This window comes from Malassezia pachydermatis (genome assembly GCF_001278385.1).
Source record: "Malassezia pachydermatis strain CBS 1879 chromosome Unknown scaffold7, whole genome shotgun sequence".
NCBI lineage: Eukaryota > Fungi > Basidiomycota > Malasseziomycetes > Malasseziales > Malasseziaceae > Malassezia > Malassezia pachydermatis.
In genome coordinates this window covers 533915-556520 of record NW_017253144.1, presented here as the reverse complement: position 1 = coordinate 556520, position 22606 = coordinate 533915, and the positions used below count along the sequence as shown (strand labels likewise).

Sequence of the window (22606 nt, the reverse complement as noted above, 5' to 3'; positions counted from 1 at the left end):
GGCATTCCAGCTTATTACGCGCGCCGCTCCTTCCAGATTATGTACGAAGAACTATGTGTGGAGGACAGCGCAGCAGCAGCGACATTTCGACTAGGCATTGGAGGGATCACGCAGTGTTGTGACCAGCACGAAGACATCTGCAATACAAATCAAGAGAAAGATAGCCCATGACAGCAGTGCGATAGGCATGGCATTGTGAAAGGTGTACATTTTTTTGCCAGTCGCAGGGTCCAGGCGACGCCGCTCCGGCCACGCAAGACGCCAAAGCGGGGCAGTGGCATGCCGTACACGAGCCCACCATCGCGAGGATGTAGAGACGTTCGAGGCCGCACCAAGGTCATCGTCCCGAGAGATGGCCTCGGATGCCGGGACACTGCCGTAGGTCGAGGACGCAGACGACGTCGGCGCAGGCGCAGGCTCAGGAAGAATCTCACGAAGCATACGCTTAGGCGAGCACGTAATCACCAACAGAGGGAAACTGACAAAGGGGAGTGCCATAGAAAGAGCCACCTGTGATGCCACTAACATTTGGTCCAATCCATCACGACCTGCAACGACGGCAACGATCATGGACGGGATCACAGCAATGGCGCGCGTCAACAGACGTCGCATGAATGGCGTAAGCCGCCAGTGAATAAATCCTTCCGAAATGATCTGACCTGCCAAGGTCACCGTAATACTGGATGATTGACCTGCTGCGAGCAAGGCAATGGCAAACAAGATCGCTGGCGCTTTGCCGGTCGTTTCTCGCAGCAGATGGAATGCCTGGAATAGATCACCGACAATTTCCTTGTCGCCTGTATTGTTATGGCCATAATAAAAGGCCGCAGAGGCTACAATGAGAATCGCACTGTTGATAGTAATGGCAAACACGACGAGGCACACCGCAATGTCCCACGAGGCATGCTGCAAAGTCAAGTTCATGTACCGCAACGAGACAGGTTCTTTAGGCGCAGGCGCGTCACTCTGTACCATTTCTGGGACCTTGATGTTCGAGGCCACAAGACGCTGCCAAATGCTCTTTTTCTTCGTCGACAAAGACAGATCATCTTCTTCGTTTGTGGGGTTCGTCTCTTCCATTTCATTAAAGTCGCCAGCAAGGCGGTCAATCGTAGCAAAGTGCGAGCCCAGCACTAACGAGTGAGGCATAATGGTGGCACCCAAAATCGAAATGGAAACATACAGACCTTTCGATGTAAATACCGTCTTGGAAGGGACATAGCCATAAAATACATCGCCCCAGTCAGGCTCGACGTGGCCCAGCAAGATGCAGAAGCAGACTAGTACAATGATGACCAGCACGCCGATTAGCAGCTCAAAGAGACGCACACCTGTCGAAGGTCGGTACAAAATAAGGATAAGGAATACATCCGCGGTAGTGATGAGGACACCGGCCCAAAGAGGGAGGGAAGGAAAGAGCAAATTCAATGCGATAGCACTGCCGATCAGTTCAGCCAGCTCGGTAGCGATGATGGCCACTTCATTCACAAAATATAGGGGAATTAAAAGCAGCCAGTAGCGTAGCCGCATTTTTCGTGTATTCAGGGCCACTTCACTCGATATATCGTCCCGGAGACCCAATACGAGACGCCGGGTCTGCACAGAGAGATCTTGATGCGTCACTGCACCAAGACGACAGCTCAAGACTTGGAGTAGGACAGCAAACAGACCTGAAAGAAGAACAGTAAAAAGGAGTTTATAGCCAAATCGAGAGCCTGCCTCCATATCAGTGGCCCAGTTACCAGGGTCACAGTAGGCCACGGCGGCGATCAGCCCCGGTCCCAAGAAAGAGAGATGTCGGAGCAATGTATTGTACATCGTCGTGCCCAAGGACTTAGTCCTGGAAGCTGGCTGCTGAACAAGCGGCATCGATTCCCCTTCGAGAGACCGTTCTGAATTACCGATGTGTCTGGAGGGGAGGAGATAGGTAGATCTCTGCATGTCAATCGGATCGATCTGAAAAAAATTGTTCCTCCGTCGATAGCCTCAGGCGGTGTGACACGCTGCGTAAATTTTTGGCCAAATTGAGACCCGGAACACTCCGGTCGCTTTTCTCGTTGGTCCTTGTGGAGCTGATGCGGTCCCCTGGACTTCAAGGGTGGTGCGAGGGATCACGTGCCATCCTGCGTGCTCTGCCACGCTTCGAAGATGTCGTCGTCTCCTTTTCATCGACGTTGGACGATCATGTCACTACTTCAGTTCTGGGTTCCGCGGTTGACCCGCCTGAATACTACAGCGCGGAGCAGCACGCGTGCTTTACACAACACCTCTGCGGCTTTGCAAGCCCCTCGTCCTCTGACAATGATACCCAAAGCACACATCCTGTCTGGTACGGCGACGCCCAAGACGCCTTTGGACGTGGCAAAAGCGTATCCTGACCATCCTCTTATGCAGTTCTTCCAGCAAGTTCCGACAGAGATTGCGAAGGAGGGCACTGATGGCCGTCATGCTGACCAGCGTGAGACGCTGGCTGTGCCAGCGGCTGTGACGGAGTCCGACTTATCGAAGGATCACACGTCGCGTGCCTGGCTAGCCCCCGAGCTTCGTCGTAAGAGCAGTACGGACTTGCATACACTTTGGTATGTGCTTCTTATGGAACGCAACCGTCTTGCAACCAGCTGGGAGGAGCTGAAGCGTCACCACGCTGAAGGTTCCGCTCACATGCTTGGCCAGAGTCTCTCGTACCGTCACCACCGTGTATGTATATACCTATGAGAAACTAACACCACAGGTACGCAAATCGATGGCCCGGATTAAATATGTCCTGAACGAGCGTCGCCTCGCACTTATGGAGGCGCAGCGTCAGGCTCGGGAAGACGTCGATATACCCGCGGACGAGGCAGAGGAGAGTCTCTTTGAGGACGCGCCACGCACCCTCTAACGTCCGAATCGATCCCATCTCGCATCTACGAATAGCGTCCATAGTCGTGTTCTGCGTTTTGTGGTGGTACGTGCCTATACCCCCACGCCAGGGAAGGCAAAAAGGACGTTGAAACGCCCGCGCGCTCTGTTGCTTACGTCACAAATGCATCTGATCCAATAAGTTGACAGTGGAGGAGTGCACCTGTCACGGCCAAGTCGGGGCCACCTCGTAGTCTCCTTACGCACGCCACCCACAGAAGGTTGACACAGGGCATCCCTTGCATTGTAGGCCACACAGTGTAGCGGACGAAGATGCTTGAGGGTGTCTTGGCGTCGGTTCTGAACCGTTTCCTAGCGCCCTATGTGGACGGTCTGAACACCAATCAGCTCAATGTAGGCATCTGGAGTGGAGATGTCAAGCTGCGCAATCTGCGTTTGAAGCGATCTGCGCTCGACAAGCTTCGGCTTCCCATCGATGTAAAGGAGGGGTATCTCGGCCAGCTCACTTTGTCGATTCCATGGTCGAACCTCAAGGGGAAGTCTGTGCGAGTCTTGATCGAGAACGTGTCGTTGCTGGCCGCTCCTCGTGATGCTTCTGTGGCCGTGGACGAAGACGAGGAGGAAGAGCGTCAGCAGGCTTTAAAGCAGGAAAAACTTGCGCAATCGGAGGTAATTTCAGCGGGCTTAAGTGTCAAGCCTGAGGAAGAGGACACACAAAAGACTGAATCGTTTATTAGTTCGCTCGTGACGCGTGTCATTGACAATGTTCAAATCACAGTGCGCAACATCCATATCCGCTACGAGGACAAGATATCGAATCCCTTGCATCCTTTTTCGATCGGTATCACACTTGCAGAGCTGTCTGCTGTATCGACCGATGGCAATTGGGAGCCGACGTTTGTCCACAATTCGTCGTATGGTATCCATAAGCTGGCCCGCCTTGACTCCCTGTCCATCTACTGGAACACAGATGAAGAGTTTATCACGTCAGAATCAAGTGAAGATCTCCAGGACCGCCTGACTTCTCTGATCCCTGCCAAAGATAAACGCCCAGACCACCAATATATCCTAGAACCTGTGTCCGGTGTAGGCAAGTTGGTCATTCGTCATACAGCCACCAAGGAGCAACCAAAGATGGATGCCCAACTTGTGTTTAACCAAATCGGAATTACACTGGATAACCAGCAATACACGGATGGCCTGAACATGGTCAACCTGTTCAGTTTCTATGCGCGCCAAGTGCAATACCAACCGTTCCGTCCCACAGCTGCGGAACTCGAAGAGAATCGACCTCGTGCGCTCTTCCAGTTTGCCGCACGTGCTATTCGCAACGAAGTACACCAGCGCAGACGGGTCTGGACGTGGGAGTTTATTCGAGAGCGTCGGGATATGCGGCGCGAGTACATTCGGCTGTTCAAAGAATACCTGCATGCTGGTCCAACGATCAACTCGGATGGATCTGTCACGCCCAAGAGCGACGAGATTATGGCCCTAGAGCGCAAACTTGAGTACCGCGATATTCGTTTCTACCGTACGCTCGCGCGTCGCGAAGTTCGGAAAGAGCGGTTGGATACCCAGGTGGCCGAGGCCAAGGAGGAAAAGCGTGCTGCTACTTCGGGCGGATGGCTGGGCTGGCTATGGGGCTCCTCCTCCTCGGAGTCCAAGCCGGAAGACGATGTATCGCTGAATCAGCAGCAGCGCAAGGAGCTGTATGATGCGATTGAATGGGACGAAGAAACAGGCAAATCCATGCTTGTATCGCTGGATGACATCCCACCAGAGATTGTGCGCGTGCACGTCACGGCTAAGCTGAACGGGGGATTCTTGCAGCTGCGCGATAGCCAGACACGGCGTCCGCTTATGGCGATGGTGTTTGAAACGCTCCAGGGCGAGCTGCATCAGCGTATGCACAGCTTCCTCACGTCGATCTCCCTCGGCTCCTTGCGTGTGGAGGACAGCACGACGAAGGATAGCCAGTTCCGCGAAGTGGTGCGTGTCCGTGATGCCACCGATGTGGATGAATCCATCCCGCTGTTTTATTTGCAGTACGAGGACCATCCTTTGGATGGCCGTGCCGATTCCGCATTGGAACTGCGTATGCGTTCGCTGGAAATCGTGTACCACGCGTCATACATTACGGCCATCTCCCAGTTCTTCGAGACGCCTGAGACCGAGTTAGAAGTGATCGGTGCATTGATGGATGTGGCCAGTTCCAAGCTGGAAGGTCTGCGTCGTGAAACGCGAGCTGGCTTGGAGAATGCACTGGAAAACCACAAAAAGATGGACATTGCATTGGACGTGCAGTCGCCTATCTGGGTCTTGCCGGAGAGTGTCACGAGTCGTGATGGCGATGTGCTCATCCTGGATGCTGGCCACCTAGCCGTGCGTTCGTTGTTGGTCGAGCCGCAGACGATGGATGAACTTCGGTCTAAGCATTTTAGGAAGTATACGGACGAGGACTATCGCCAGCTGGAAGAGCTTATGTACGACCGCTACTTTATCAAGCTGGAGGCTGTACAGTTGGTGCTGGGCGACGACTACAATGCATGCATTCATGCATTGAGTGTGGAAGAAGAGCGTGAGCTGCACTTGCTTGAGCGTATCAACTTGTCGTTTACCTTACACAGCTCGATCCTTCCCAACGCCCCCAATCTGACGAAGTGCAAAGTCACAGGTTCGCTGCCCAGTCTGCAGATCCATTTCTCCGACAAGAAGTATCACACGCTCCTGAACTTGATCTCTGTTGCGATGCCAGGGGGCGACGAGCCTCCCACGCAGTCTCCGCCACTGAGGCGTATGGATTCGTACGATCCTTTGCATCAACGTCGTATGCGCATTGCCGATCAGCTGAGGGGCGTGGAAGATACGTTGTTGGACGAGGAGGATGTGTACGACGAAAATGTGAGCGAGCTGGATAGCGAGAACGAGACTTTCCAAGAGCCGCAGGTTGTTGGTCCTGAGCAGTTGTCCGAGCAGCAGACGAAGTTTGAGTTCCAGTTGGTCGTTGATCAAGTCTCGGGTACCATCAGCAAATCAGCTACCGACGATACAGCGGAGCAGCAGCTGGCCGAGGCGGTGTTTAGGCATTTCCGGCTGGGTGTGTATGTGCACAAATACAAGCTCCAAGTGGATGTGAGCCTTGGATCGCTGGATCTTGTCGATTGTGTAGTGGAGCAGGAGCCCATGTTCCGCCATATGATCACCTCGCGGGCGCTGGAGGAATGGACAGGACGTGCTGAGACACCTGAAGCGGACGCGCATGATCTTGTGTTTGTGCGCTTCATCAACGTCGAGCCAGAATCGGCCGATTTCCAGGAGGTGTATGATGGCATCGAGAACTCCGTCACGGTAACGCTCTCGACGATCAATCTAATGATTACGCGTGTCACCGTACTGACTGTCTACGACTGGATCCTGCAAACGTTTACGACGCCAGTGGAGGAAACGGCGCCCGCCAAGACAGTCTCCGCAACGACGACAGCCACGACGCCATCACGCTCTACACAGGCTGTTGAGGCCTCATCGTCGTCCAAGTTCCGTATGAAGCTGAAACTATCGTCCATTCTTCTTCGGTTGAACGACGATGGCGTCTTGCTTTCGACATTGACTTTGTCTACCGCGGACATTGCGATTCTCTTCCGCGACAATTCCATGCGTATGGCTGCGCGCGTGGGCTCGCTCTCGCTGATTGATGAGCTGCATCGTGACCGTGCTGATCCCTCGTTTGCGAATCTGCTTTCCATTGAAGGCGATGAACTAGTGGATATGGCGATGGAGACGTTTGACCCGCATGATGCACAGTACCCAGGCTACGACACCTACTTGTGGCTGCGATGCAACACACTGAAGCTCGTGTATGTCCCTGAGCCGTACGCGGATATTGTCGCCTTCTTTGCCAAGATGGCCAGTATGAAGTCTGTGTACCTCGTCGCAGCAGATGCTGCCTCCAATCAGGCATCGCAGCTCCAAGCTCGTCAAGGTCTGACCAAGTACGATATTTTGATTAAGAGTCCCATCGTGGTACTTCCGCAAGATATTCATGGATCGGACCAGTTGCGCGCTCACCTCGGCGAGATGTATGCGCACAATGTGATCAAACGCAAAGATACGACATACGAATCTACGCTTGAGGCAGGTCTGCGTCAGATCCGTGTCGTGTCCCTTCTCACGCATGAAGGTCAGCAGCATACGCTGCGCATGCTTGACGATGTGCATGTAGCGCTCACCTTAAAAGAAGAGGCGCCCATGTCACTTACCCCCACGGATGCGACACATACACTGCAGTTCTCTGCTAGCATTTCTGACATTACGATGTCGCTCACCCAGAGGCAGTACGCTGTGGTGATGGGCATTCTGAAGCACATCAACAAGGTGGGCCCTATGCCGGACGAGGCGGCATGTACTCCACCCTTGCCAGCATCTCCCCTAGCTATGCCGCCCAAGGCAGAGGCAGAGGCGGTGGCAGACGCAGACGCAGCCTCGGATCTGGCAGTCCCCATGGCTTTCTGCGAAGGTCATTTGAGTTTGCATGCCATTCATCTCCACTTGTTTGATGAGCATGCGACATCGCCCACGACGTTGGAAGACTCGCGCCTGTTTGAGTTCGTGCTGCAGGATGCGAAGTTGAAGGTGCATCAGGATGCAAAGACAGGCCGTGATATTGAGGTGGATATCAAGTCGTTTGCAGCGTACGATGCACGTCCGAAGCTTCAGTCGCAGTTCCGTGAGCTTATCCCGCCGATTTCGCACGATGGTCATCAGATCATTTTCAACTATACCATTTCGCCGCCTCCGGCGAACTCGGCAGTGGCCATCGTGACGATTGACAGTCCGAAGCTGATCTTCTCGCTGGATCCTCTGTTTGCGTTGACGCGCTTCCTATCGTCTGCTTCTGCGACTTCCTCGACTGTTACGTCGACCGTGGCTGCCATTACGGAGGCCAATATCGACGAAGAAGGGGATGACATACCTGCACTATGCCAGCAACCCAATTCCACGCTAGAGAATGGTGGCGCAAGCGATACGAACGCGGTGGTTGATACGGAAGCGCCTACCGAGGCCCAGACTGACACTACTGCCACTGTGCCGAGTACGAATGATAAGGCATTGAAGGCCGAACCTGAGGCGGAAGAGCCTGCTACTAACAAGGAGGATGAACCCTCTACCCCCTTGGCCTTCTCGTTCCGTGTAAATATCGTGGAGCCACGCTTTATTTTGCTCTCGTCGCCTGAGCAGGCCAATTCGCAGGCTCTTGTCATTATGATCCGCCAAGTGGTACTATCACAACAGACTATTTTGGCTTTGTCTATCACGCAGCTTGGCGTGTTTACGTGGCGCATGGATGCCCAGCAGGATCGGCACCGCTTGCTCAGCAATGTCGACATTTCGCTCTCGATGGATGCGCGCCTTACCGCTACCGGCATGCTGACCAGCATCGAAGTGGATATGGACCGTCTGTACTTGCGTCTTACACGCAGCGATATCCTCCTTATATCGACCGTGCTTTCGAAAGCACTGGAGCTGAGCCTGACTGGCGACGATGCCTTGTCACATCGTGCCTCTGCGACGACTACAGCATCGTCCACCACAGCGTCGAAAGCCCAAAGCAAAGCGGTCATCCCGTGCGGTATTCCCTCGTCGAACACGACCACGAACTCCAGCGACGGCCAAGTCCTCTTTGCACGTGAGATTCTTTTGGTGCGTGGCGCTGGTCTGCAGGTGATGTTGATCAGCGAAGTGCATACCCTGCCGCTCTTGGATCTGAAAGTCAATCCATTCGTGGTTAGTGCTACGGACTGGTCAGCTGACTTGCGTGTGCACACCGAGCTTGGCCTACGTCTGAACAACTTTAACTTGGCCACATCGTACTGGGAGCCGTTTATTGAGCCATGGGACTTGGACATTCGCTTTGAGACCACAGCTGTGCCGCTCAACAGCACATTCACCATCTCCTCCAACAAGTCTCTGGAGATCAACGTGGCAGCGCTCATGGTCGAGACAACCACCAACATGCTTGCTTACCTCGACCAGGACCACCATGTGAAGGAGGAAGCGAGGCATATGGCCCCCTTCCGCATCTGCAACCGGACAGGCTACCGCCTGAGTGTCTGGTCAGAGTCGACAGTCGGCACGAGTGGGCCACGCAACGGTGCGCACCGTCTAGACAATGGCCATGACATGCCTTGGGCCTTTGGAGATTGGCGTATGATGCGTGAAAATGCATCGGAAATTATGTACAACCGCCTTGCCGTGCATGTCGACGACATGCCTTGGGAGCGTGTGCGTCACATCTCGGTCGATCGCGAAGGCGAGTATGTCATGGCCTTGCGTCCCAAACTCAACCATGTCACACACCGCATTATGTGCGAAGTGAAGCTGGTGAACAATGTCAAGGTGATTACGTTCCAGTCCACGTTCCGTGTGGACAACCGTGCATTGATTCCCTTTGAAATTGGCCTCTTGGACGACAAGGGCGAATTGAGCTCGACGATTTTGCGGATCGAGCCCGGCACGCACTCTGCCTTGCCCATCTGCGATGCGTACGACAAGAAGATCAAGGTACGGCCTGATCCTGGCCTTGGCTACACGTGGTCCAATGAATCTGTGGGCTGGCAGGATCTCATGCTGCAAGCCTCGCGTGTATTTACATGCCCTGCGCTCGAAGACGGCGAGGCGCCGTTCCAGTTCCAGGCGTATGCGATCCGCGATATGCAGCATGCAAGCAGTCGAACGTATCCGCGCCTCACTCTGGCCTTGCGGGCCCCCGTTGAGATCGAAAACCTGCTGCCTTACGATATCCACTACCGCCTCTTCGATAAGAACTTGAACCTGAACTGGTCAAGCTACCTTCGCAAAGGCAATGTATCGCCTATTCACGTTGTGGCGTTACAGCACCTTCTCCTGCTAAGCATCGAGTTGGAAGACTCGGTGTACTCACCCAGCGAGTTCGCCATTATTGCGTCAGACAACCCAGACGATTTCCAAGTGGAGCATGTCTTGCCGCTTGCCGACGAATCCAACTTGAAGTTGGAGTTGCGCTTGCATTACTACACCTACCCTGACTCGGGTGGCGCGTTCAAAGTGCAGATCTACGCCCCGTATATCTTCCTGAACTTGTGCCGTCTGCCTGTCACGATCAAGTCGCGGCCCTGGGCAGGCCATTCCAAGATGGTGGCTGGGCAAGAGTCGGACGAGTCGGATGTCGATGCCTGGGAGCACACAAAGCCCTTCTTGCTCTCACGTGCGCGTGAGCGTAACAACCGCTTTGTACTGCGTGTAGGCAACTCGAGTTGGTCGAAGCCATTGTCGTTCGATGTGATTGGTTCGGAAGTGGGTGTCGCCATCCCATCGGCGCGCGGCGATCGCGAGTTGCACCTGGGTCTGGACATCGAGGATGGCCTGGCGAAGTTCAAGCTAAGCAAGGTCGTCAAGTTGACGCCGCGGTACATGGTGCAGAACATGCTTGAGGATACGATCTACTTAGCCGAGACCGAAGGCGGTGAAGCCATTACCATTGAGCCTGGCGAGCGTACGCCGCTGCACTGGCTGCATGTGTCATCTGATAAGCGTGCGGTCCTCAGCTACGAGAACCATGCCGGTGGGTGGACGGCCCCCTTCCTCATCGATAACATCGGTACCGTCTTTTTACGCGCGACAAGTCCTCGTGCACCGCAACACTTGCTTCAAGTGGATGTGCAGCTGAGCGGATCGGTGCTGTTTGTCCGCATCTTGCCTGTGACAGGTACATGGCCTTTCCTGCTCCGCAACGAAACGCAGCACAAGGTCTTGTTCATGCAGACGCCGACGGCTGGCGAGGCGCAGCGTGGTACGCATCGGACCGAGTTGAAACGCTACGTCTTGGAGCCGCGCAGCAAGATGAAATATGCATGGGACTACCCGGCCGACGCAGACAAATACATTCGCTTGCAAATCAACGGTACTGAGCGTGTCGTGAACATGTTTGAAATTGGCTCGTTGCTGCCATTCAAGTTCGGCGCTCGTGGATCCCAGCCAGGCGGTGTCGTATCTCTAGACATTCGTGCTGACAATGAAGCGCAAGTGCTAGTGATTTCTGACTACTCGGAATCCAAGAGCAAGTTCAAGATGGCGCAGAAGAAACTGCCGTCGTCCTCGGCTATGGTCAGCGACGACTTTGAGGCTGTGGATGTTGATACGTCCATTCTCTTTGCCTTCAAGGTGGAATTGGCTGGCCTCGGCGTCTCGCTGATTTCGTCCAAGGTGCGCGAGATTGCCTACATCACCTTCCGTGGTCTGGAACTGAGCTACACCGAGTCTCAAGTCACCACCGCTGTCAATGTCATCTGCAAGTGGATTCAGATCGATAACCAAACACCGGGCAGTATTTTCCCGATCGTCTTATACCCGACTGTGGTACCGAAAGACGGCAAGGAGTTGGATGTGCACCCCACGCTACAAGCCTCTGTGATTCGCAGCAAGGACGATACACACGGTGTTTACCACATAAAATACGCCTCTGTCTTGCTCCAGGAACTCACAGCCGAAGTTGACGAGGACTTCCTGTATGCGGTGTACGACTTTGTGCGTGCTAGCAGTACACGCGCTGAGAAGGAGTACGACGATAGCGTCTTCATCGAGCATCCGGATGATTTGCCCGAACCACCTCCCCAGGCGACGAGCAGCGACCAGATCTACATTGAGATCTTGCATTTGCAGCCGATTGCCTTGAATATCTCGTTCATGACGACCAACCAAACGGACATGGAAGACACAGAGAGCTCGCGTACGCTCTTCTTCTACATCTTCAATGTGCTTACCATGGTGCTTGGCAACGTCAACGAAGCCCCCGTACGTCTCAATGCGTTGGTGATTGAGAACGTGCGTATGTCCAAAGAAGTGCTCATGACGCGCATGGCCTACCACTACGGCCAGGACTTCCTGTTCCAGGTGCATCGCATCCTTGGCTCGGCTGACTTCTTGGGCAATCCCGTGGGTCTGTTCAACAATGTCAGCTCCGGTGTTGCTGATATTTTCTACGAACCGTACTATGGCCTTGTCATGCACGGTAACCGTGAGCTTGGTTTTGGTATTGCTCGAGGTGCTAGTAACTTTGTCAAGAAGACCGTGTTTGGTGTCACGGACAGTGTCTCGAAACTGACCGGCTCGATCAGCAAAGGCTTCGCCGCTGTCACGCTCGATCGCGAATTCCAATCTCGATGGAAGCGTTCTCACTTCCGCAACAAGCCCAAGCATGCGCTGTATGGTATCACTGCTGGCGCCAATGCGTTGCTGATCAGTGTGGCTAGTGGCATTGAAGGCTTAGCGCTCCGTCCTTTGGAAGGTGCTGAAGAAAATGGCGCTGCTGGCTTTGTCCAGGGCTTGGGCCGTGGTCTCGTTGGCGCTGTGACCAAGCCAGCTGCTGGGTTCTTTGATATGGCAAGCAGCATTACGGAGGGTCTACGCAATACTACGCTTATGTTCGAGCAGAACAACATTGACCGTGTGCGTTTGCCACGTTTCATCGCAAGTGACCATACCATTCGTCCCTACTCGGAACGCGAGGCGCTGGGCCAAATGTGGCTGCAGACGGCGGATCAAGGTCGACTCCTGCATGATGAGTACGTTGCTCATGCCAATACCCCTGGTCCTCATGGAGGTGCAACGATTATGCTCTCCGAAAGTCGCATCTTGTACATTCGCACAGGCCGCCTCAAAGTACTATGGGAAGTGGTCTGGTCGGACCTGAATACAATCTCACTGGAAAACGATGGCATTTCACTTGTGCTACGTGGCGGTGTCCTAGGTCCTTTCCTACCTATCACAGAATCCAGTACACGTCTCTGGCTCTTCCGTCAAATCTCGGGCGTCGTCCAGAAGTACAACGCCGCGCATTCGTAGCGAGGACGCTCCACAGGCTGGCCTCCCCTCCCCGATCCCGATGCCTACATAGTGATTTTAATTGCATTTTCGTCTCCATGCCGCAGTATTGGAGGTGTGTATTCATGCGCTGTCGGCCTATGTGATCACGGGAAATCCACCGCGCTTTTGCCTTTGCGTGACAGTCCACCGTGCACGACGTTGCGATCTGATTGAACGATCAACGACGTGGTACATCGCCCTACCATTGTATAACATCGAGAGCTTCTTTTTGTGTCTCTCGCTCCTTATACACAATGTCTGAAGGGCCTGGGAATAATGGACTTAGCTCTACGCCAGGTTTGGGCTCAGGTTTCGCGTTAGGCTCGATGTTGGGTCCTGGCCTGGGCCGTCAAGGCGATTCCAACCCCATGTACTACCCACAGGTAAGTGGCATATCTACTTACACATCAGCAGAACTCTCATCCCGCTTTCTATGCTGGTCACCAGGCGCAGTCGGGCTCACCACCACCTCGACCGCCGACGAACGACTCGTACAATAGCCATTTGGTCCCTTACTTGAATCAGCAGACGTCAAATGTGGGCGGCGAAGGCAATGATATGGGCGCTGGCGCAGCACCTCCATTGGATGCCTTTTATATACAGCAAGCGCCTGGTTCCTTTGCTGTACCACTCGACGTCCCTGACGTAAATGCGTATGGTCATGCTGCTACTGGTGGTGCTCTTTCCTCGAATGGACTGCCCATGCGCGGCCCACCAAACATGCCTGGATGGGCGCCCACCTCGCGTCAATCGCCTGCTGGCTCGCATGAAGGTGGTCCTCATGATGAATCGGATATGATGCATGCAGGCCAGCACAACGGCTATCCACCGTCGCTGGGCAGTGGTATGCCCTCGATGCCAGGCGCTGGCCGCAACTTCCCTGCCTCTATGTACCGCCCTAATGACGCGGCGGGCCATCGCCACATGATGATGGAGCAGGATCCACGTGGCAATCGCGCCATGATGAACAAGCGTCGTCGCACAAGCCCTATGCCGTTTGGCGAGAGTATGGACATGCAAGCGCGTTTCCGTGGGGCAGGAGGCGCCGGCGGGCCCGGCCGTCCTGGTATGCCAGCAGGCATGCGTGGAATGACGCGTCGCGATATGGAGGGTGGCAACCCGGAGGGTCTCACCGATCTCTTGCCGGAGACCGACGATGCGGCGGCTGCGGCAGCGGCCGCTGCGCCCTCAGGCGATCTGACGTCGTGGATTCTCGGTCCAGATGATGCGCCTGGTCGCCCCGCATCCTTTTCTATGCCTACGGATCCTGCAGCGTACTATCGACATGGTATGGCGCAGCCTCCAGGTGCAGGTCTGCGTTTGGATATGCCAGGTCTGGGTGCCCCTCCCATGGAAGCCCCGAAAGGTCTTGCGCCCTTGCGGTCGCATGCGCCGAATGCAGATGACGAGCCATTGTATGTCAATGCCAAGCAGTACCAGCGCATTCTGAAGCGCCGTGTCGCACGTGCGCGTATGGAGGAAAAGCGTCGTCATATGTTTATGATGGCCATCAAGCAGCGCGAAGAAGAAAAGGGCGGTACTGGCGAGATCAGCGAAGAGTGGGTGTCTGGTCTGCTGGCGCTCGACGAAGAGACGAAGAAGCCGTACTTGCATGAATCGCGTCATAAGCATGCGATGCGTCGTCCTCGTGGCCCCGGTGGACGTTTCTTGACGACCGAGGAGATTAAGAAGCGGGACCAGGAGCTGGCCGCGCAAAAAGCGAAGGAGGAAGCGGAAGCCAAGGCTGCTACTGCGTCTGCCTCTGGTGCGACGGGTACGGAGGGCCACAGTGATGCGCCATCCACGGCCGACGGTGGGGAGACGACCACAGCCGCAGCGACGAACGAGGGCGAGAAAGCTACCGCGTCTGAGCCGACAGAAGGCTCGTCGACGGCCGAGGCATTGGCCCCGTCAGCCTCTGCGAAGGATGACGCAGCATTATTGTGAACAGGTACGCTCAGCTCATACGCTTGGTCGACGTGGATGCTCCGCCTACCACTTTGTTGATAGCCGCCGACGGCGTAGGTATTGTTCTTGTATGTACACTTATTATTGCACGTGATGCAGAACGAGCGTTGGGGTAGGGCCCTTGATCCGATCCGTGCGCATGCACGCGTGCCTATGCATATCTCGATCGAGAGGGCATCGATTGCACGTTGACATCGCCAGTGCCATTGCCGTGTCTTTCCACGAAGAGGGGGGCTGGGATGCACAATGGGTTTGTGGACGGCTCTATTTGTTCTGTGTATTGTATGGGTATGGTACCTGCAAAGCCCCTTCGAGGTTCGTATTGTACGTCGCGTCCCTCCTACCTGTGCCACTGTCGTCTCCTCGGTGGTGATCACGATGCCCCTTGCGCGTCTCCCTTGTGAGCTGCAGTGGCGGATCCTGAGGCATGCAGTGCATGCCTCCTCCGCCAAGCAGGCCCACGTTGGCCTATCGTCGCTTTTACGACTTTCTCAAGCGACACGCCGAGCGTTATTACCGCAGGCGTATCATACCCTATGGATCACAACCCCGAAAGCGTTAAATGGGCTCAGGTATACTCTAGCTACGATTCATCCCGAGCTGGGCTCCTATATCCGAGCGCTGCACATCCGCTCATGCGGCTCCGCCCCGCCGCTAGCGCTGGAGCAGGTACTGGTCAGCGCGATGCACATCACCTACTTTTCCTTTGACGACGCATCGATGCGATTGCTGTGTGACAGCCATGTAGGGCGTCTCCAGCATATCGCCAAGCCCCATGTCTTATGCTGGATTTGGTATACTACACCTACCACGCGCATGCTCTACTACGCGGATAAACTACAACAGTTCCCCCTGTGGGACCATGTCCATACCCTCGAAATATCCGCGCATCCTGCCCTGGTGCCTGTCCTCTGCCGCCCTACGCCCTGGCCGGCGTTGAAACATGTGTACTGGTACGCCCCACCTCTGGCGCTGGATACACCATGGTGGTCCGATCAGCGTCGAACGATGCACCATTTGCAGGCATGGCGTGATCGCGGCGTGCACATTCACATCGACTAGGGCGGGAGGGGCCACGCTGCTATGCCATGCAATATGGCCATCGCTTTCGTGCTAGGCGCATGGGCCTCCGCTAAGGGTACCACGGCCGAAAGTATGGGCGTTTGCCGCTTGGCATCCAGGCAGAGCGGAATACGTAGCGAGGTAGCCGATTCTGTAAGTGGTGCTTGCGTCCACACCAGCCAGCTCCGGTCGAGGGTGCTGGTCGTGCCTTCGTTCAGAACGAGGCCCTGGTCCGTCCACGCAGCGCCATCCAACTGGATCGCACCGAGCGGCCATGCCGTCGAAGGCGCCGCCCTCTCTGGCTCGTCCCAACACCAGTGCGCATGCAGCAGCTCCAAGCTTGTCGACAGCGCCCGTGCCGCCATTTGGCGTGTCGCTGTGAGGTAGGCCGTCGGCGACGCAAGGCGCGCTAACGCCACCGGCTCCGAGACCGATGGCGGTGCGATGGCATACGCGTACTGCGCTTGCCGGTACGTGAGCCAGGCCCGTAGCGATGTGGGCGCCGTACCTGATTGCCATGTGGGAGGGACGCGGTCTTCACAAAGCCACGCATCCACATCGGCCGGCTCCGTGCGCTGCGCCTGCCGCCACGCTGCCAGCACAGGACGGACGCGATCAAGCCATGCCATCGCAGTCGCCTGCTCCTGCGCCCAGAATCGGTGCCATGGATCCTGCATGTCTGTGGCGGGTGACGCGGGCAACGAAGCTGGCACAAGGGACAGCCACGCATCAATCGCAGCGACGACAGGTGCAGGCGCTGTAGTCGTGGTCGTGGTGGCCACAGGTTGGTCCACGTCTTTTTCCCACGACCACGCTCGCGCAGCTCGTCGTTGGACCTCCGCGACACGCTCCAAAGCACGCATCGCTGCCGTGGCAGCCACGGCCCGCTCGGCCGCGGGCGCGAGGAGGAGCCAGTGCACAGGCTGGGGCTCTGGCAATGCTTGGATCCACGCGTGCCATGTGGCGCGCTTCCCACCGTCCGGCGCGATCCATGGCTGCGTCGCATGCGGTGCTATGACAAACTCTGAGGCAAACGCTTCCTCACATAGCACATGGCCCAGCAACGCATCCAGCATACGCCGGTCCACATCGGTTTCCATTCGTCCTCCATACACTCCCTGCGCCAACAACGTCTGCAGCGCATCCCATGGAATGTCGTCCGGGGCTAGATGCGACTGTGCCGCATGCGTCATGGCCGCAGCCAGGCACGTATCGACCGCTTGCCATGCCGCCTCTAAATCTGTGTCGAAAAACTCGTACGCTTGTGACCAGCCTAAGGGAGCGTGGCGCGTACGTTCCAAGGCGATCGTATGCACCACACTGACCAACATGTATACACGTTCTCTCTCCATCGGCCCAGGCGTGGTAGGCCGCGCTTGCAGCGCATGCCAGGCTGTGAGCAGACCCGCCTTGAGGCCAGCAGGCGGCTCGTACATTACCACCTGCGCTGCATCCATCAACGCGGTTGGCACCGAGGGCGTCAGTTCACATGTCATCCATATGCGGCTGTGAGGATCGGACTGCCACGTTGCGAGGCGCGAAGGGACATCGGCGATCCATGTAGGCGCCAAGTGAGCATTTTGAAGGAGGACCCACGTGCCGGCCTTGGATGCAGAGGAAAGCGCGGCATCAGCCTGGGCATGAGCATCGTGCGTACCCAGCATGATGGCTGTGCAAGCTTGCTGTTGTGATACCGCACAAGCTTCGACCGCTGCCGAGGCATCGTAGCCACTGACACCACACACGGCGATCGGCGTCGTAGCATCGACATGCTCGGCGATCTCGGCCAACGTCGGCAGGGGCATCTCCAGCCACGAAACACCGACCACGGCCCGCAGCAGCTGCATCAGCGCCGGCTCCAGCCGATCCGGTCGGTATGTGCGAAGCAAAAGGGCCTGACGGACCAAGGCATCCACCTCGTCCTCTTTCGCCGGCAACGGCGCAGGGTGCTGTTCTGGTGTGGGGCACGAGAGCCACGCGTCCCAATCCGCTGCATGCCGCGCTTTTTCATGCGCCGCCCACGCCAACGTCGGCGTCTCACGCCCGTCCAACAACGCCTGCATATCTTCGCCCTCCAACGCCCCCGCTTTCGGCCCTGCACGGCAGTACAGTTGCGCTAGCACAAGGGCAAGGACCAAGCGATCCGCTTGCAGGAGCGCCGGCGCCGTATAGAGGTAGGTGTACGTAAATAGGGCATCGTACAAGGCCCCTCGGCGCTTTTCCTCATTGCCCTCGGATTCGCGTGGAAGACGCAAAACACGTTCAAAAATGCGCTGGAAGAAAGGCCGATCAAAACGGTAAAAGGGATGCAAACACGTAAGAAGATCCAACGTAAAGTACAAGTGGCTGCAGGCGTCTGCCAGAGGTTTGTACGCCTGCGTACTTGTCTCCACCTGCTGCATAAGCGTCGTCGTCGACGCTGCTTGCGCTGCGACATCGTCGACCTCGGCTTTTAACGTCTCTAGCGTCTGGATCACACGCTCATCTTCCAGGATATGGCCCTGCGTCTCGTTGAGCGCTGTCAAGAGCGCCTGCTCCAGCCGCTGCAAACGACGTTGCAATTCATTTTGCGTCGCCAACAGAGACGAGCGCTGCGTTTCCATGTCGGGTCGCTCAACATGCAAGAGCTGCGCAAGGGCTTGGTCCTGCATACTCTGGCGCGTTAGCGTGAAGTTGACAATCTGCACACGCGCAAAAAGCGCTGGCGACAAGGAAAGACCACTATGTCGCGTGACAAGGACCAGTCGGAACGTCGGCGACCAGTCCACATCCAAAGTCCCTACACGGACCAACACACGACCCCCTGTATGTCGCTTCTCACGATTGAGGACAGGCAGCAAGATCGAGTCCAAATGCTCGGCTTCCGTGATCACCAACGTCGTCCCAAACCGCAAAGCCCGCTCGATCATTTGCACACATCCACCATCAAGGAACGATGTGACGTTCACAGGGGCCGCATCGGTACCATAGAGCGACATCAAAAAGGGCACGATGCGCCCTGATGGATCGATGAGAAGCGGCACACGTGAACATCGCTGTAACATGACGGCATTATCAATACTTAGGGCATCCACGGGCAAACCGCTTGCATGCCAGGCGGCTCGCTCATCGGCTGTCGATAGCGTATCCGCTAACGACAGCGACGTACGCACAGGAATAGCTAGCGTTTCCAACCGCGATTGCCATGCGTGCCATAGCATCGTCCGACAGGCCTGATCAAAAAAGCCGGCATACGCAATCATCGCTGCACAGAGTAACGAGTCGCCAAGAACAGTTCGAATCTGTGCTTGAAACGCTTCGCGCCCTTGCTCCCAACGCTCTCGCTCTCCGCTAAGTCCTTCGAGGAGCTGCATACTGCGTTGCACACGCTTCTGTACAGCTTCCATTTCATGAGTGAGGGCTTGTGTCTCGCGAATTAAGTCGGCATACTCGCGTTTGTAGGCACCAATACTCTTCTCAATGGCTGCCAGCGTTTCCTGGGCTTGTGCAGCCTCCGCTCGCGTGGCGGCAGCCTCGTCTTCCAACGCCGCAACACGCTCCCGCAGCGGTCCAATCCGCTCCAAAATATCTGCATAGCGTACTTGCGCCATCACCCACTGTGCTAGGGGGCCACAAGCCGTGCTGGCACGATGAATGGCTTCATAGTTGTACTCACGACGATCCAAGTACTCGTGTCGCACACGCTCACGGATCGCACGAGGTAGCGCATGTGCTGTATCCAGGTGTACCACCGTGGAAATGAAATCATCGCGACGAAGAATACTTTGGACACTCTTCCATCCATCAATGTAGTGACCCAACAAAATACACACAGACTCCATGGCCAACTTGACAGGCGCTGGCGGGTTGGCCATGGAGCGCACTTCGCTCAGGTGCTGCTTTTTAATATTGCTTACGGCTGCTTGAGCATGCAACACGGCGGGCTCCGCCTCAGCCAGCTCGTCCAGCACAGACGCACGCTGTTCTTCCAGCATGGCTTCTTGCTTATGCAGAGCCTCTTGGAGTGCCAGAGACGCCTCTCGCTCCATTTCTGCAGCCTGTTGCTGTTCCACCATACGCTGCAGGCGATCATTAGCTTCCTGATTAGCTGCCTCTAAGCGTGCTTGCTTGCTTGCCAATGATGCACGCAACTCTTCCACTTGCTCGACAGTCGCCTGTAATTTGTCCAAGCCCACGAGACGGAAACGCTGCTGGTCCTCAATCTGCTCACGTTGTTCTTGTACAATATCACGGAACGTATACAGCATGGACAGTAACTGTTGGGGTGACGCATGGTATTCACGGCCCGTCAATGTATGCACACGCTCCCCCAACTCTGTGACGCCAAAGTGCATCCATACGATTATCTCGATGATGGCATCGCGATAGTCGCCCAGATCAATCGACGACGTAAGATCGGTCGCCACCGTCCGGCACGCCTCCGCACTCCAATCGCCAGTAGGGTCGGCGTCGACGAACCGATGCGCCATGAACCAGGCTGCCTTGCGTGGTGGAGAGCGCTTCGACCACGCACGCGTCGTGTCGGTCAGACCCTCCTCGCGCCTGCGTCACGTGAAAACCACCATCCAACCCCTCGATCCATCGTACAAAACTCGATCTACAACTACAGTGGGTATGTAAGAAGCAGGTAATTAAGCCTCAGAGGTAGGCACATAGCCCAACTTGAGCTGCTCCTCCAAGCGGCGGATTTCCTCCATGCTTTGACTTTTGTCAATCGCCTCTGCGATGGCTGCCCTTTCACTTTCGGTAAGCGGACGCTGGGACGCGCCTGTCAAAGGTGCACCAGGCTCAAAGGAACGCGGTTGCGCTGGTGCGGCTGCTGTTTCAGACTGACCTGTGATTGAGATAGCGAGCTCGGACAAGCGCCCGTCTGCTGTCTCAAAGAGGTTGCGAGCAATGGTACGCTCGCGCTCTGTAATACGGCGAAAGTCAAGCACACGCAGGTGTGGCAGACGCCACACAATGAACTCGCGGTAATGCTTCTCACGAGCAATGGGATTCCCCATCAGACTAAGGTAGGTCAAGTGGCGCATTCGCTTTAGATTCGACAACTGTGAATAGTCTGCCACAGCATTGTTCGTGAGAATCAACGATTGCAAATAAGGCAATTGCTTGTGGATGTGAGGATCAATTCGCGAAACTAAATTGTTCGACATAGTCAAATGACGAAGACGTTCCATACGTGGAAAGTTGCCGAGGTAGCGGACGTCATTGTCGGTGAAATCCAATGCATCATTTACATCGCGAGCCGCACCCAAATTTTCGATGGCGGGAATTTTTAGTCCACGCAAGTCCAGCTCCCGCTCTTTCAGTGGATTAATAACCGACTCACACTGTGTGAGCAGCTCAGCGGTGAGCTTCATTGTCGCGAATGTACACGAAAAGGACACACGTCGCGCAACTGAATGAAACAAGCGCGAGCCAGCAAGCGACAGGCTACTTCGTGTTCGCAGACGACCTACGCCCACGTGGCATATCACGTGATACGCGGGTGGTGTTCGCGTTGTTCTACAGTGCGCCGATGCGAGTCGACACTTTCACCTTGTTGCTCTCTCTATCATGGCCTCGGCTCCAGCTGCTACGCCTGCCGCTGTGCCGGCCGTACCGGCCGTCCCGCGTAAGAAGCTCACGAACTATGTGGGTTTCGCGAATTTGCCAAACCAGGTTCACCGTGCTTCCATCCGTAAGGGATTCACATTTACTGCCATGGTAGTAGGTATGTATACACCATGTTATGCTCGTAACTAACAATTTCTAGGTGAAACTGGTCTGGGAAAGTCTACCCTGATTAACACTCTCTTTAACACCAACCTTGTTCCTAGCGGCGAGGAGCGTGTGGTAGGCCGTGAGCCGACGCAGACTGTCGGCATTGAGACCATCAGTGCTGACATTGAAGAGAACGAAGTGCGTCTTCGTCTCAACCTCATCGATACCCCTGGTTTCGGTGACTTTGTGAACAATGAGAACGCCTGGGAGCCTATTCTCCAGACCATTCGTGCTCGTTTCGATGCGTACCTCGAGCAGGAGAACCGCACGAGCCGCTCGAAGATTGTCGACAACCGTGTGCATGCGCTTCTGTACTTTATCCAGCCGACAGGCCATGCTCTGCGTCAGATTGATCTTGAATTCCTGACGCGGCTTCATAAGCTCGTGAATGTAATTCCGATCATTGCCAAGTCGGACACCGTGGCGGAGAGCGATATGCAGACCTACAAGCAGCGCATTCTGCGTGACTTGGAGTTCCACGGTATTGACATTGTAAAGCTCTCGACGCTTGGTTACGAGGATGAGGAGATGATTGCTGAGGTCAATGAGATCCAGAACCGCTTGCCGTTCGCTATTGTCGGCTCGAACGACCTGGTGAAGACAGTGGATGGCCGTGTCGTGCGTGGTCGTGCCTACCCATGGGGTGTGATTGAGGTCGACAACGAAGAACACTGCGACTTTGTGAAGCTTCGTCAGATGCTCATTCGCTCGAACATGGAGGATCTTCGTGAGTTGACTGAGGTTTTGTACGAGAATTACCGTGCTTCGAAGCTCCAAGAGCTCGGTATTTCGCAGGACGACAGCGTGTTCAGCGATGTCAACCCGTCAGCAAAGCAGGCCGAGGCTCGTGCAGTGCACGAGGCCAAGCTGGCAAAGATGGAGAGCGATATGAAGGCTGTGTTCCAGCGCAAGGTCGCCGAGAAGGAATCGAAGCTGAAGCAGAGCGAGGAGGAGCTGTACGCTCGCCACCGCCAGATGCGTGCTGCTCTGGACCAGCAGCGTCAGGAGCTGGAGGAGCGCAAGCGCCGTCTCCAAAACAGCCTGCGCTAAG

The 22606-nt window shown here is 55.7% G+C and overlaps 7 protein-coding genes across 7 annotated transcripts; 4 read left to right on the top strand and 3 right to left on the bottom strand.

The window, feature by feature from the left end:
- Nucleotides 1-90: 90 nt before the first annotated feature.
- Nucleotides 91-1818, bottom strand: Malapachy_1628 (vacuolar transport protein esp1; the record flags this gene model as incomplete). The annotated part of the gene is made up of 1 exon (XM_018136132.1): nucleotides 91-1818. One exon carries the CDS (start codon nucleotides 1816-1818, stop codon nucleotides 91-93), a length of 1728 nt encoding a protein of 575 aa, XP_017990670.1.
- Nucleotides 1819-2148: 330 nt separating this feature from the next.
- Malapachy_1665 (mrp-l47-domain-containing protein) lies at nucleotides 2149-2881 on the top strand (the record flags this gene model as incomplete). Its single annotated transcript, XM_018136167.1, has 2 exons — nucleotides 2149-2697; nucleotides 2732-2881. 2 exons carry the CDS (start codon nucleotides 2149-2151, stop codon nucleotides 2879-2881), a joined length of 699 nt encoding a protein of 232 aa, XP_017990897.1.
- A 293-nt stretch (nucleotides 2882-3174) lies between these two features.
- Nucleotides 3175-12738, top strand: Malapachy_1648 (hypothetical protein; the record flags this gene model as incomplete). Its single annotated transcript, XM_018136151.1, has 1 exon — nucleotides 3175-12738. One exon carries the CDS (start codon nucleotides 3175-3177, stop codon nucleotides 12736-12738), a length of 9564 nt encoding a protein of 3187 aa, XP_017990898.1.
- Nucleotides 12739-13013: 275 nt separating this feature from the next.
- Nucleotides 13014-14706, top strand: Malapachy_1664 (ccaat-binding transcription factor subunit hapb; the record flags this gene model as incomplete). Its single annotated transcript, XM_018136166.1, has 2 exons — nucleotides 13014-13142; nucleotides 13174-14706. The coding sequence occupies 2 exons, from the start codon at nucleotides 13014-13016 to the stop codon at nucleotides 14704-14706; spliced, it is 1662 nt and encodes a 553-aa protein (XP_017990896.1).
- Nucleotides 14707-15785: 1079 nt separating this feature from the next.
- Nucleotides 15786-20258, bottom strand: Malapachy_1667 (dynein heavy chain protein 1; the record flags this gene model as incomplete). Its single annotated transcript, XM_018136169.1, has 1 exon — nucleotides 15786-20258. The coding sequence occupies one exon, from the start codon at nucleotides 20256-20258 to the stop codon at nucleotides 15786-15788; it is 4473 nt and encodes a 1490-aa protein (XP_017990801.1).
- A 162-nt stretch (nucleotides 20259-20420) lies between these two features.
- Nucleotides 20421-21152, bottom strand: Malapachy_1620 (l domain-like protein; the record flags this gene model as incomplete). Its single annotated transcript, XM_018136123.1, has 1 exon — nucleotides 20421-21152. The coding sequence occupies one exon, from the start codon at nucleotides 21150-21152 to the stop codon at nucleotides 20421-20423; it is 732 nt and encodes a 243-aa protein (XP_017990674.1).
- Nucleotides 21153-21348: 196 nt separating this feature from the next.
- Nucleotides 21349-22605, top strand: Malapachy_1662 (cell division control gtp binding protein; the record flags this gene model as incomplete). The annotated part of the gene is made up of 2 exons (XM_018136164.1): nucleotides 21349-21505; nucleotides 21548-22605. The coding sequence occupies 2 exons, from the start codon at nucleotides 21349-21351 to the stop codon at nucleotides 22603-22605; spliced, it is 1215 nt and encodes a 404-aa protein (XP_017990862.1).
- Nucleotide 22606: the final 1 nt, after the last annotated feature.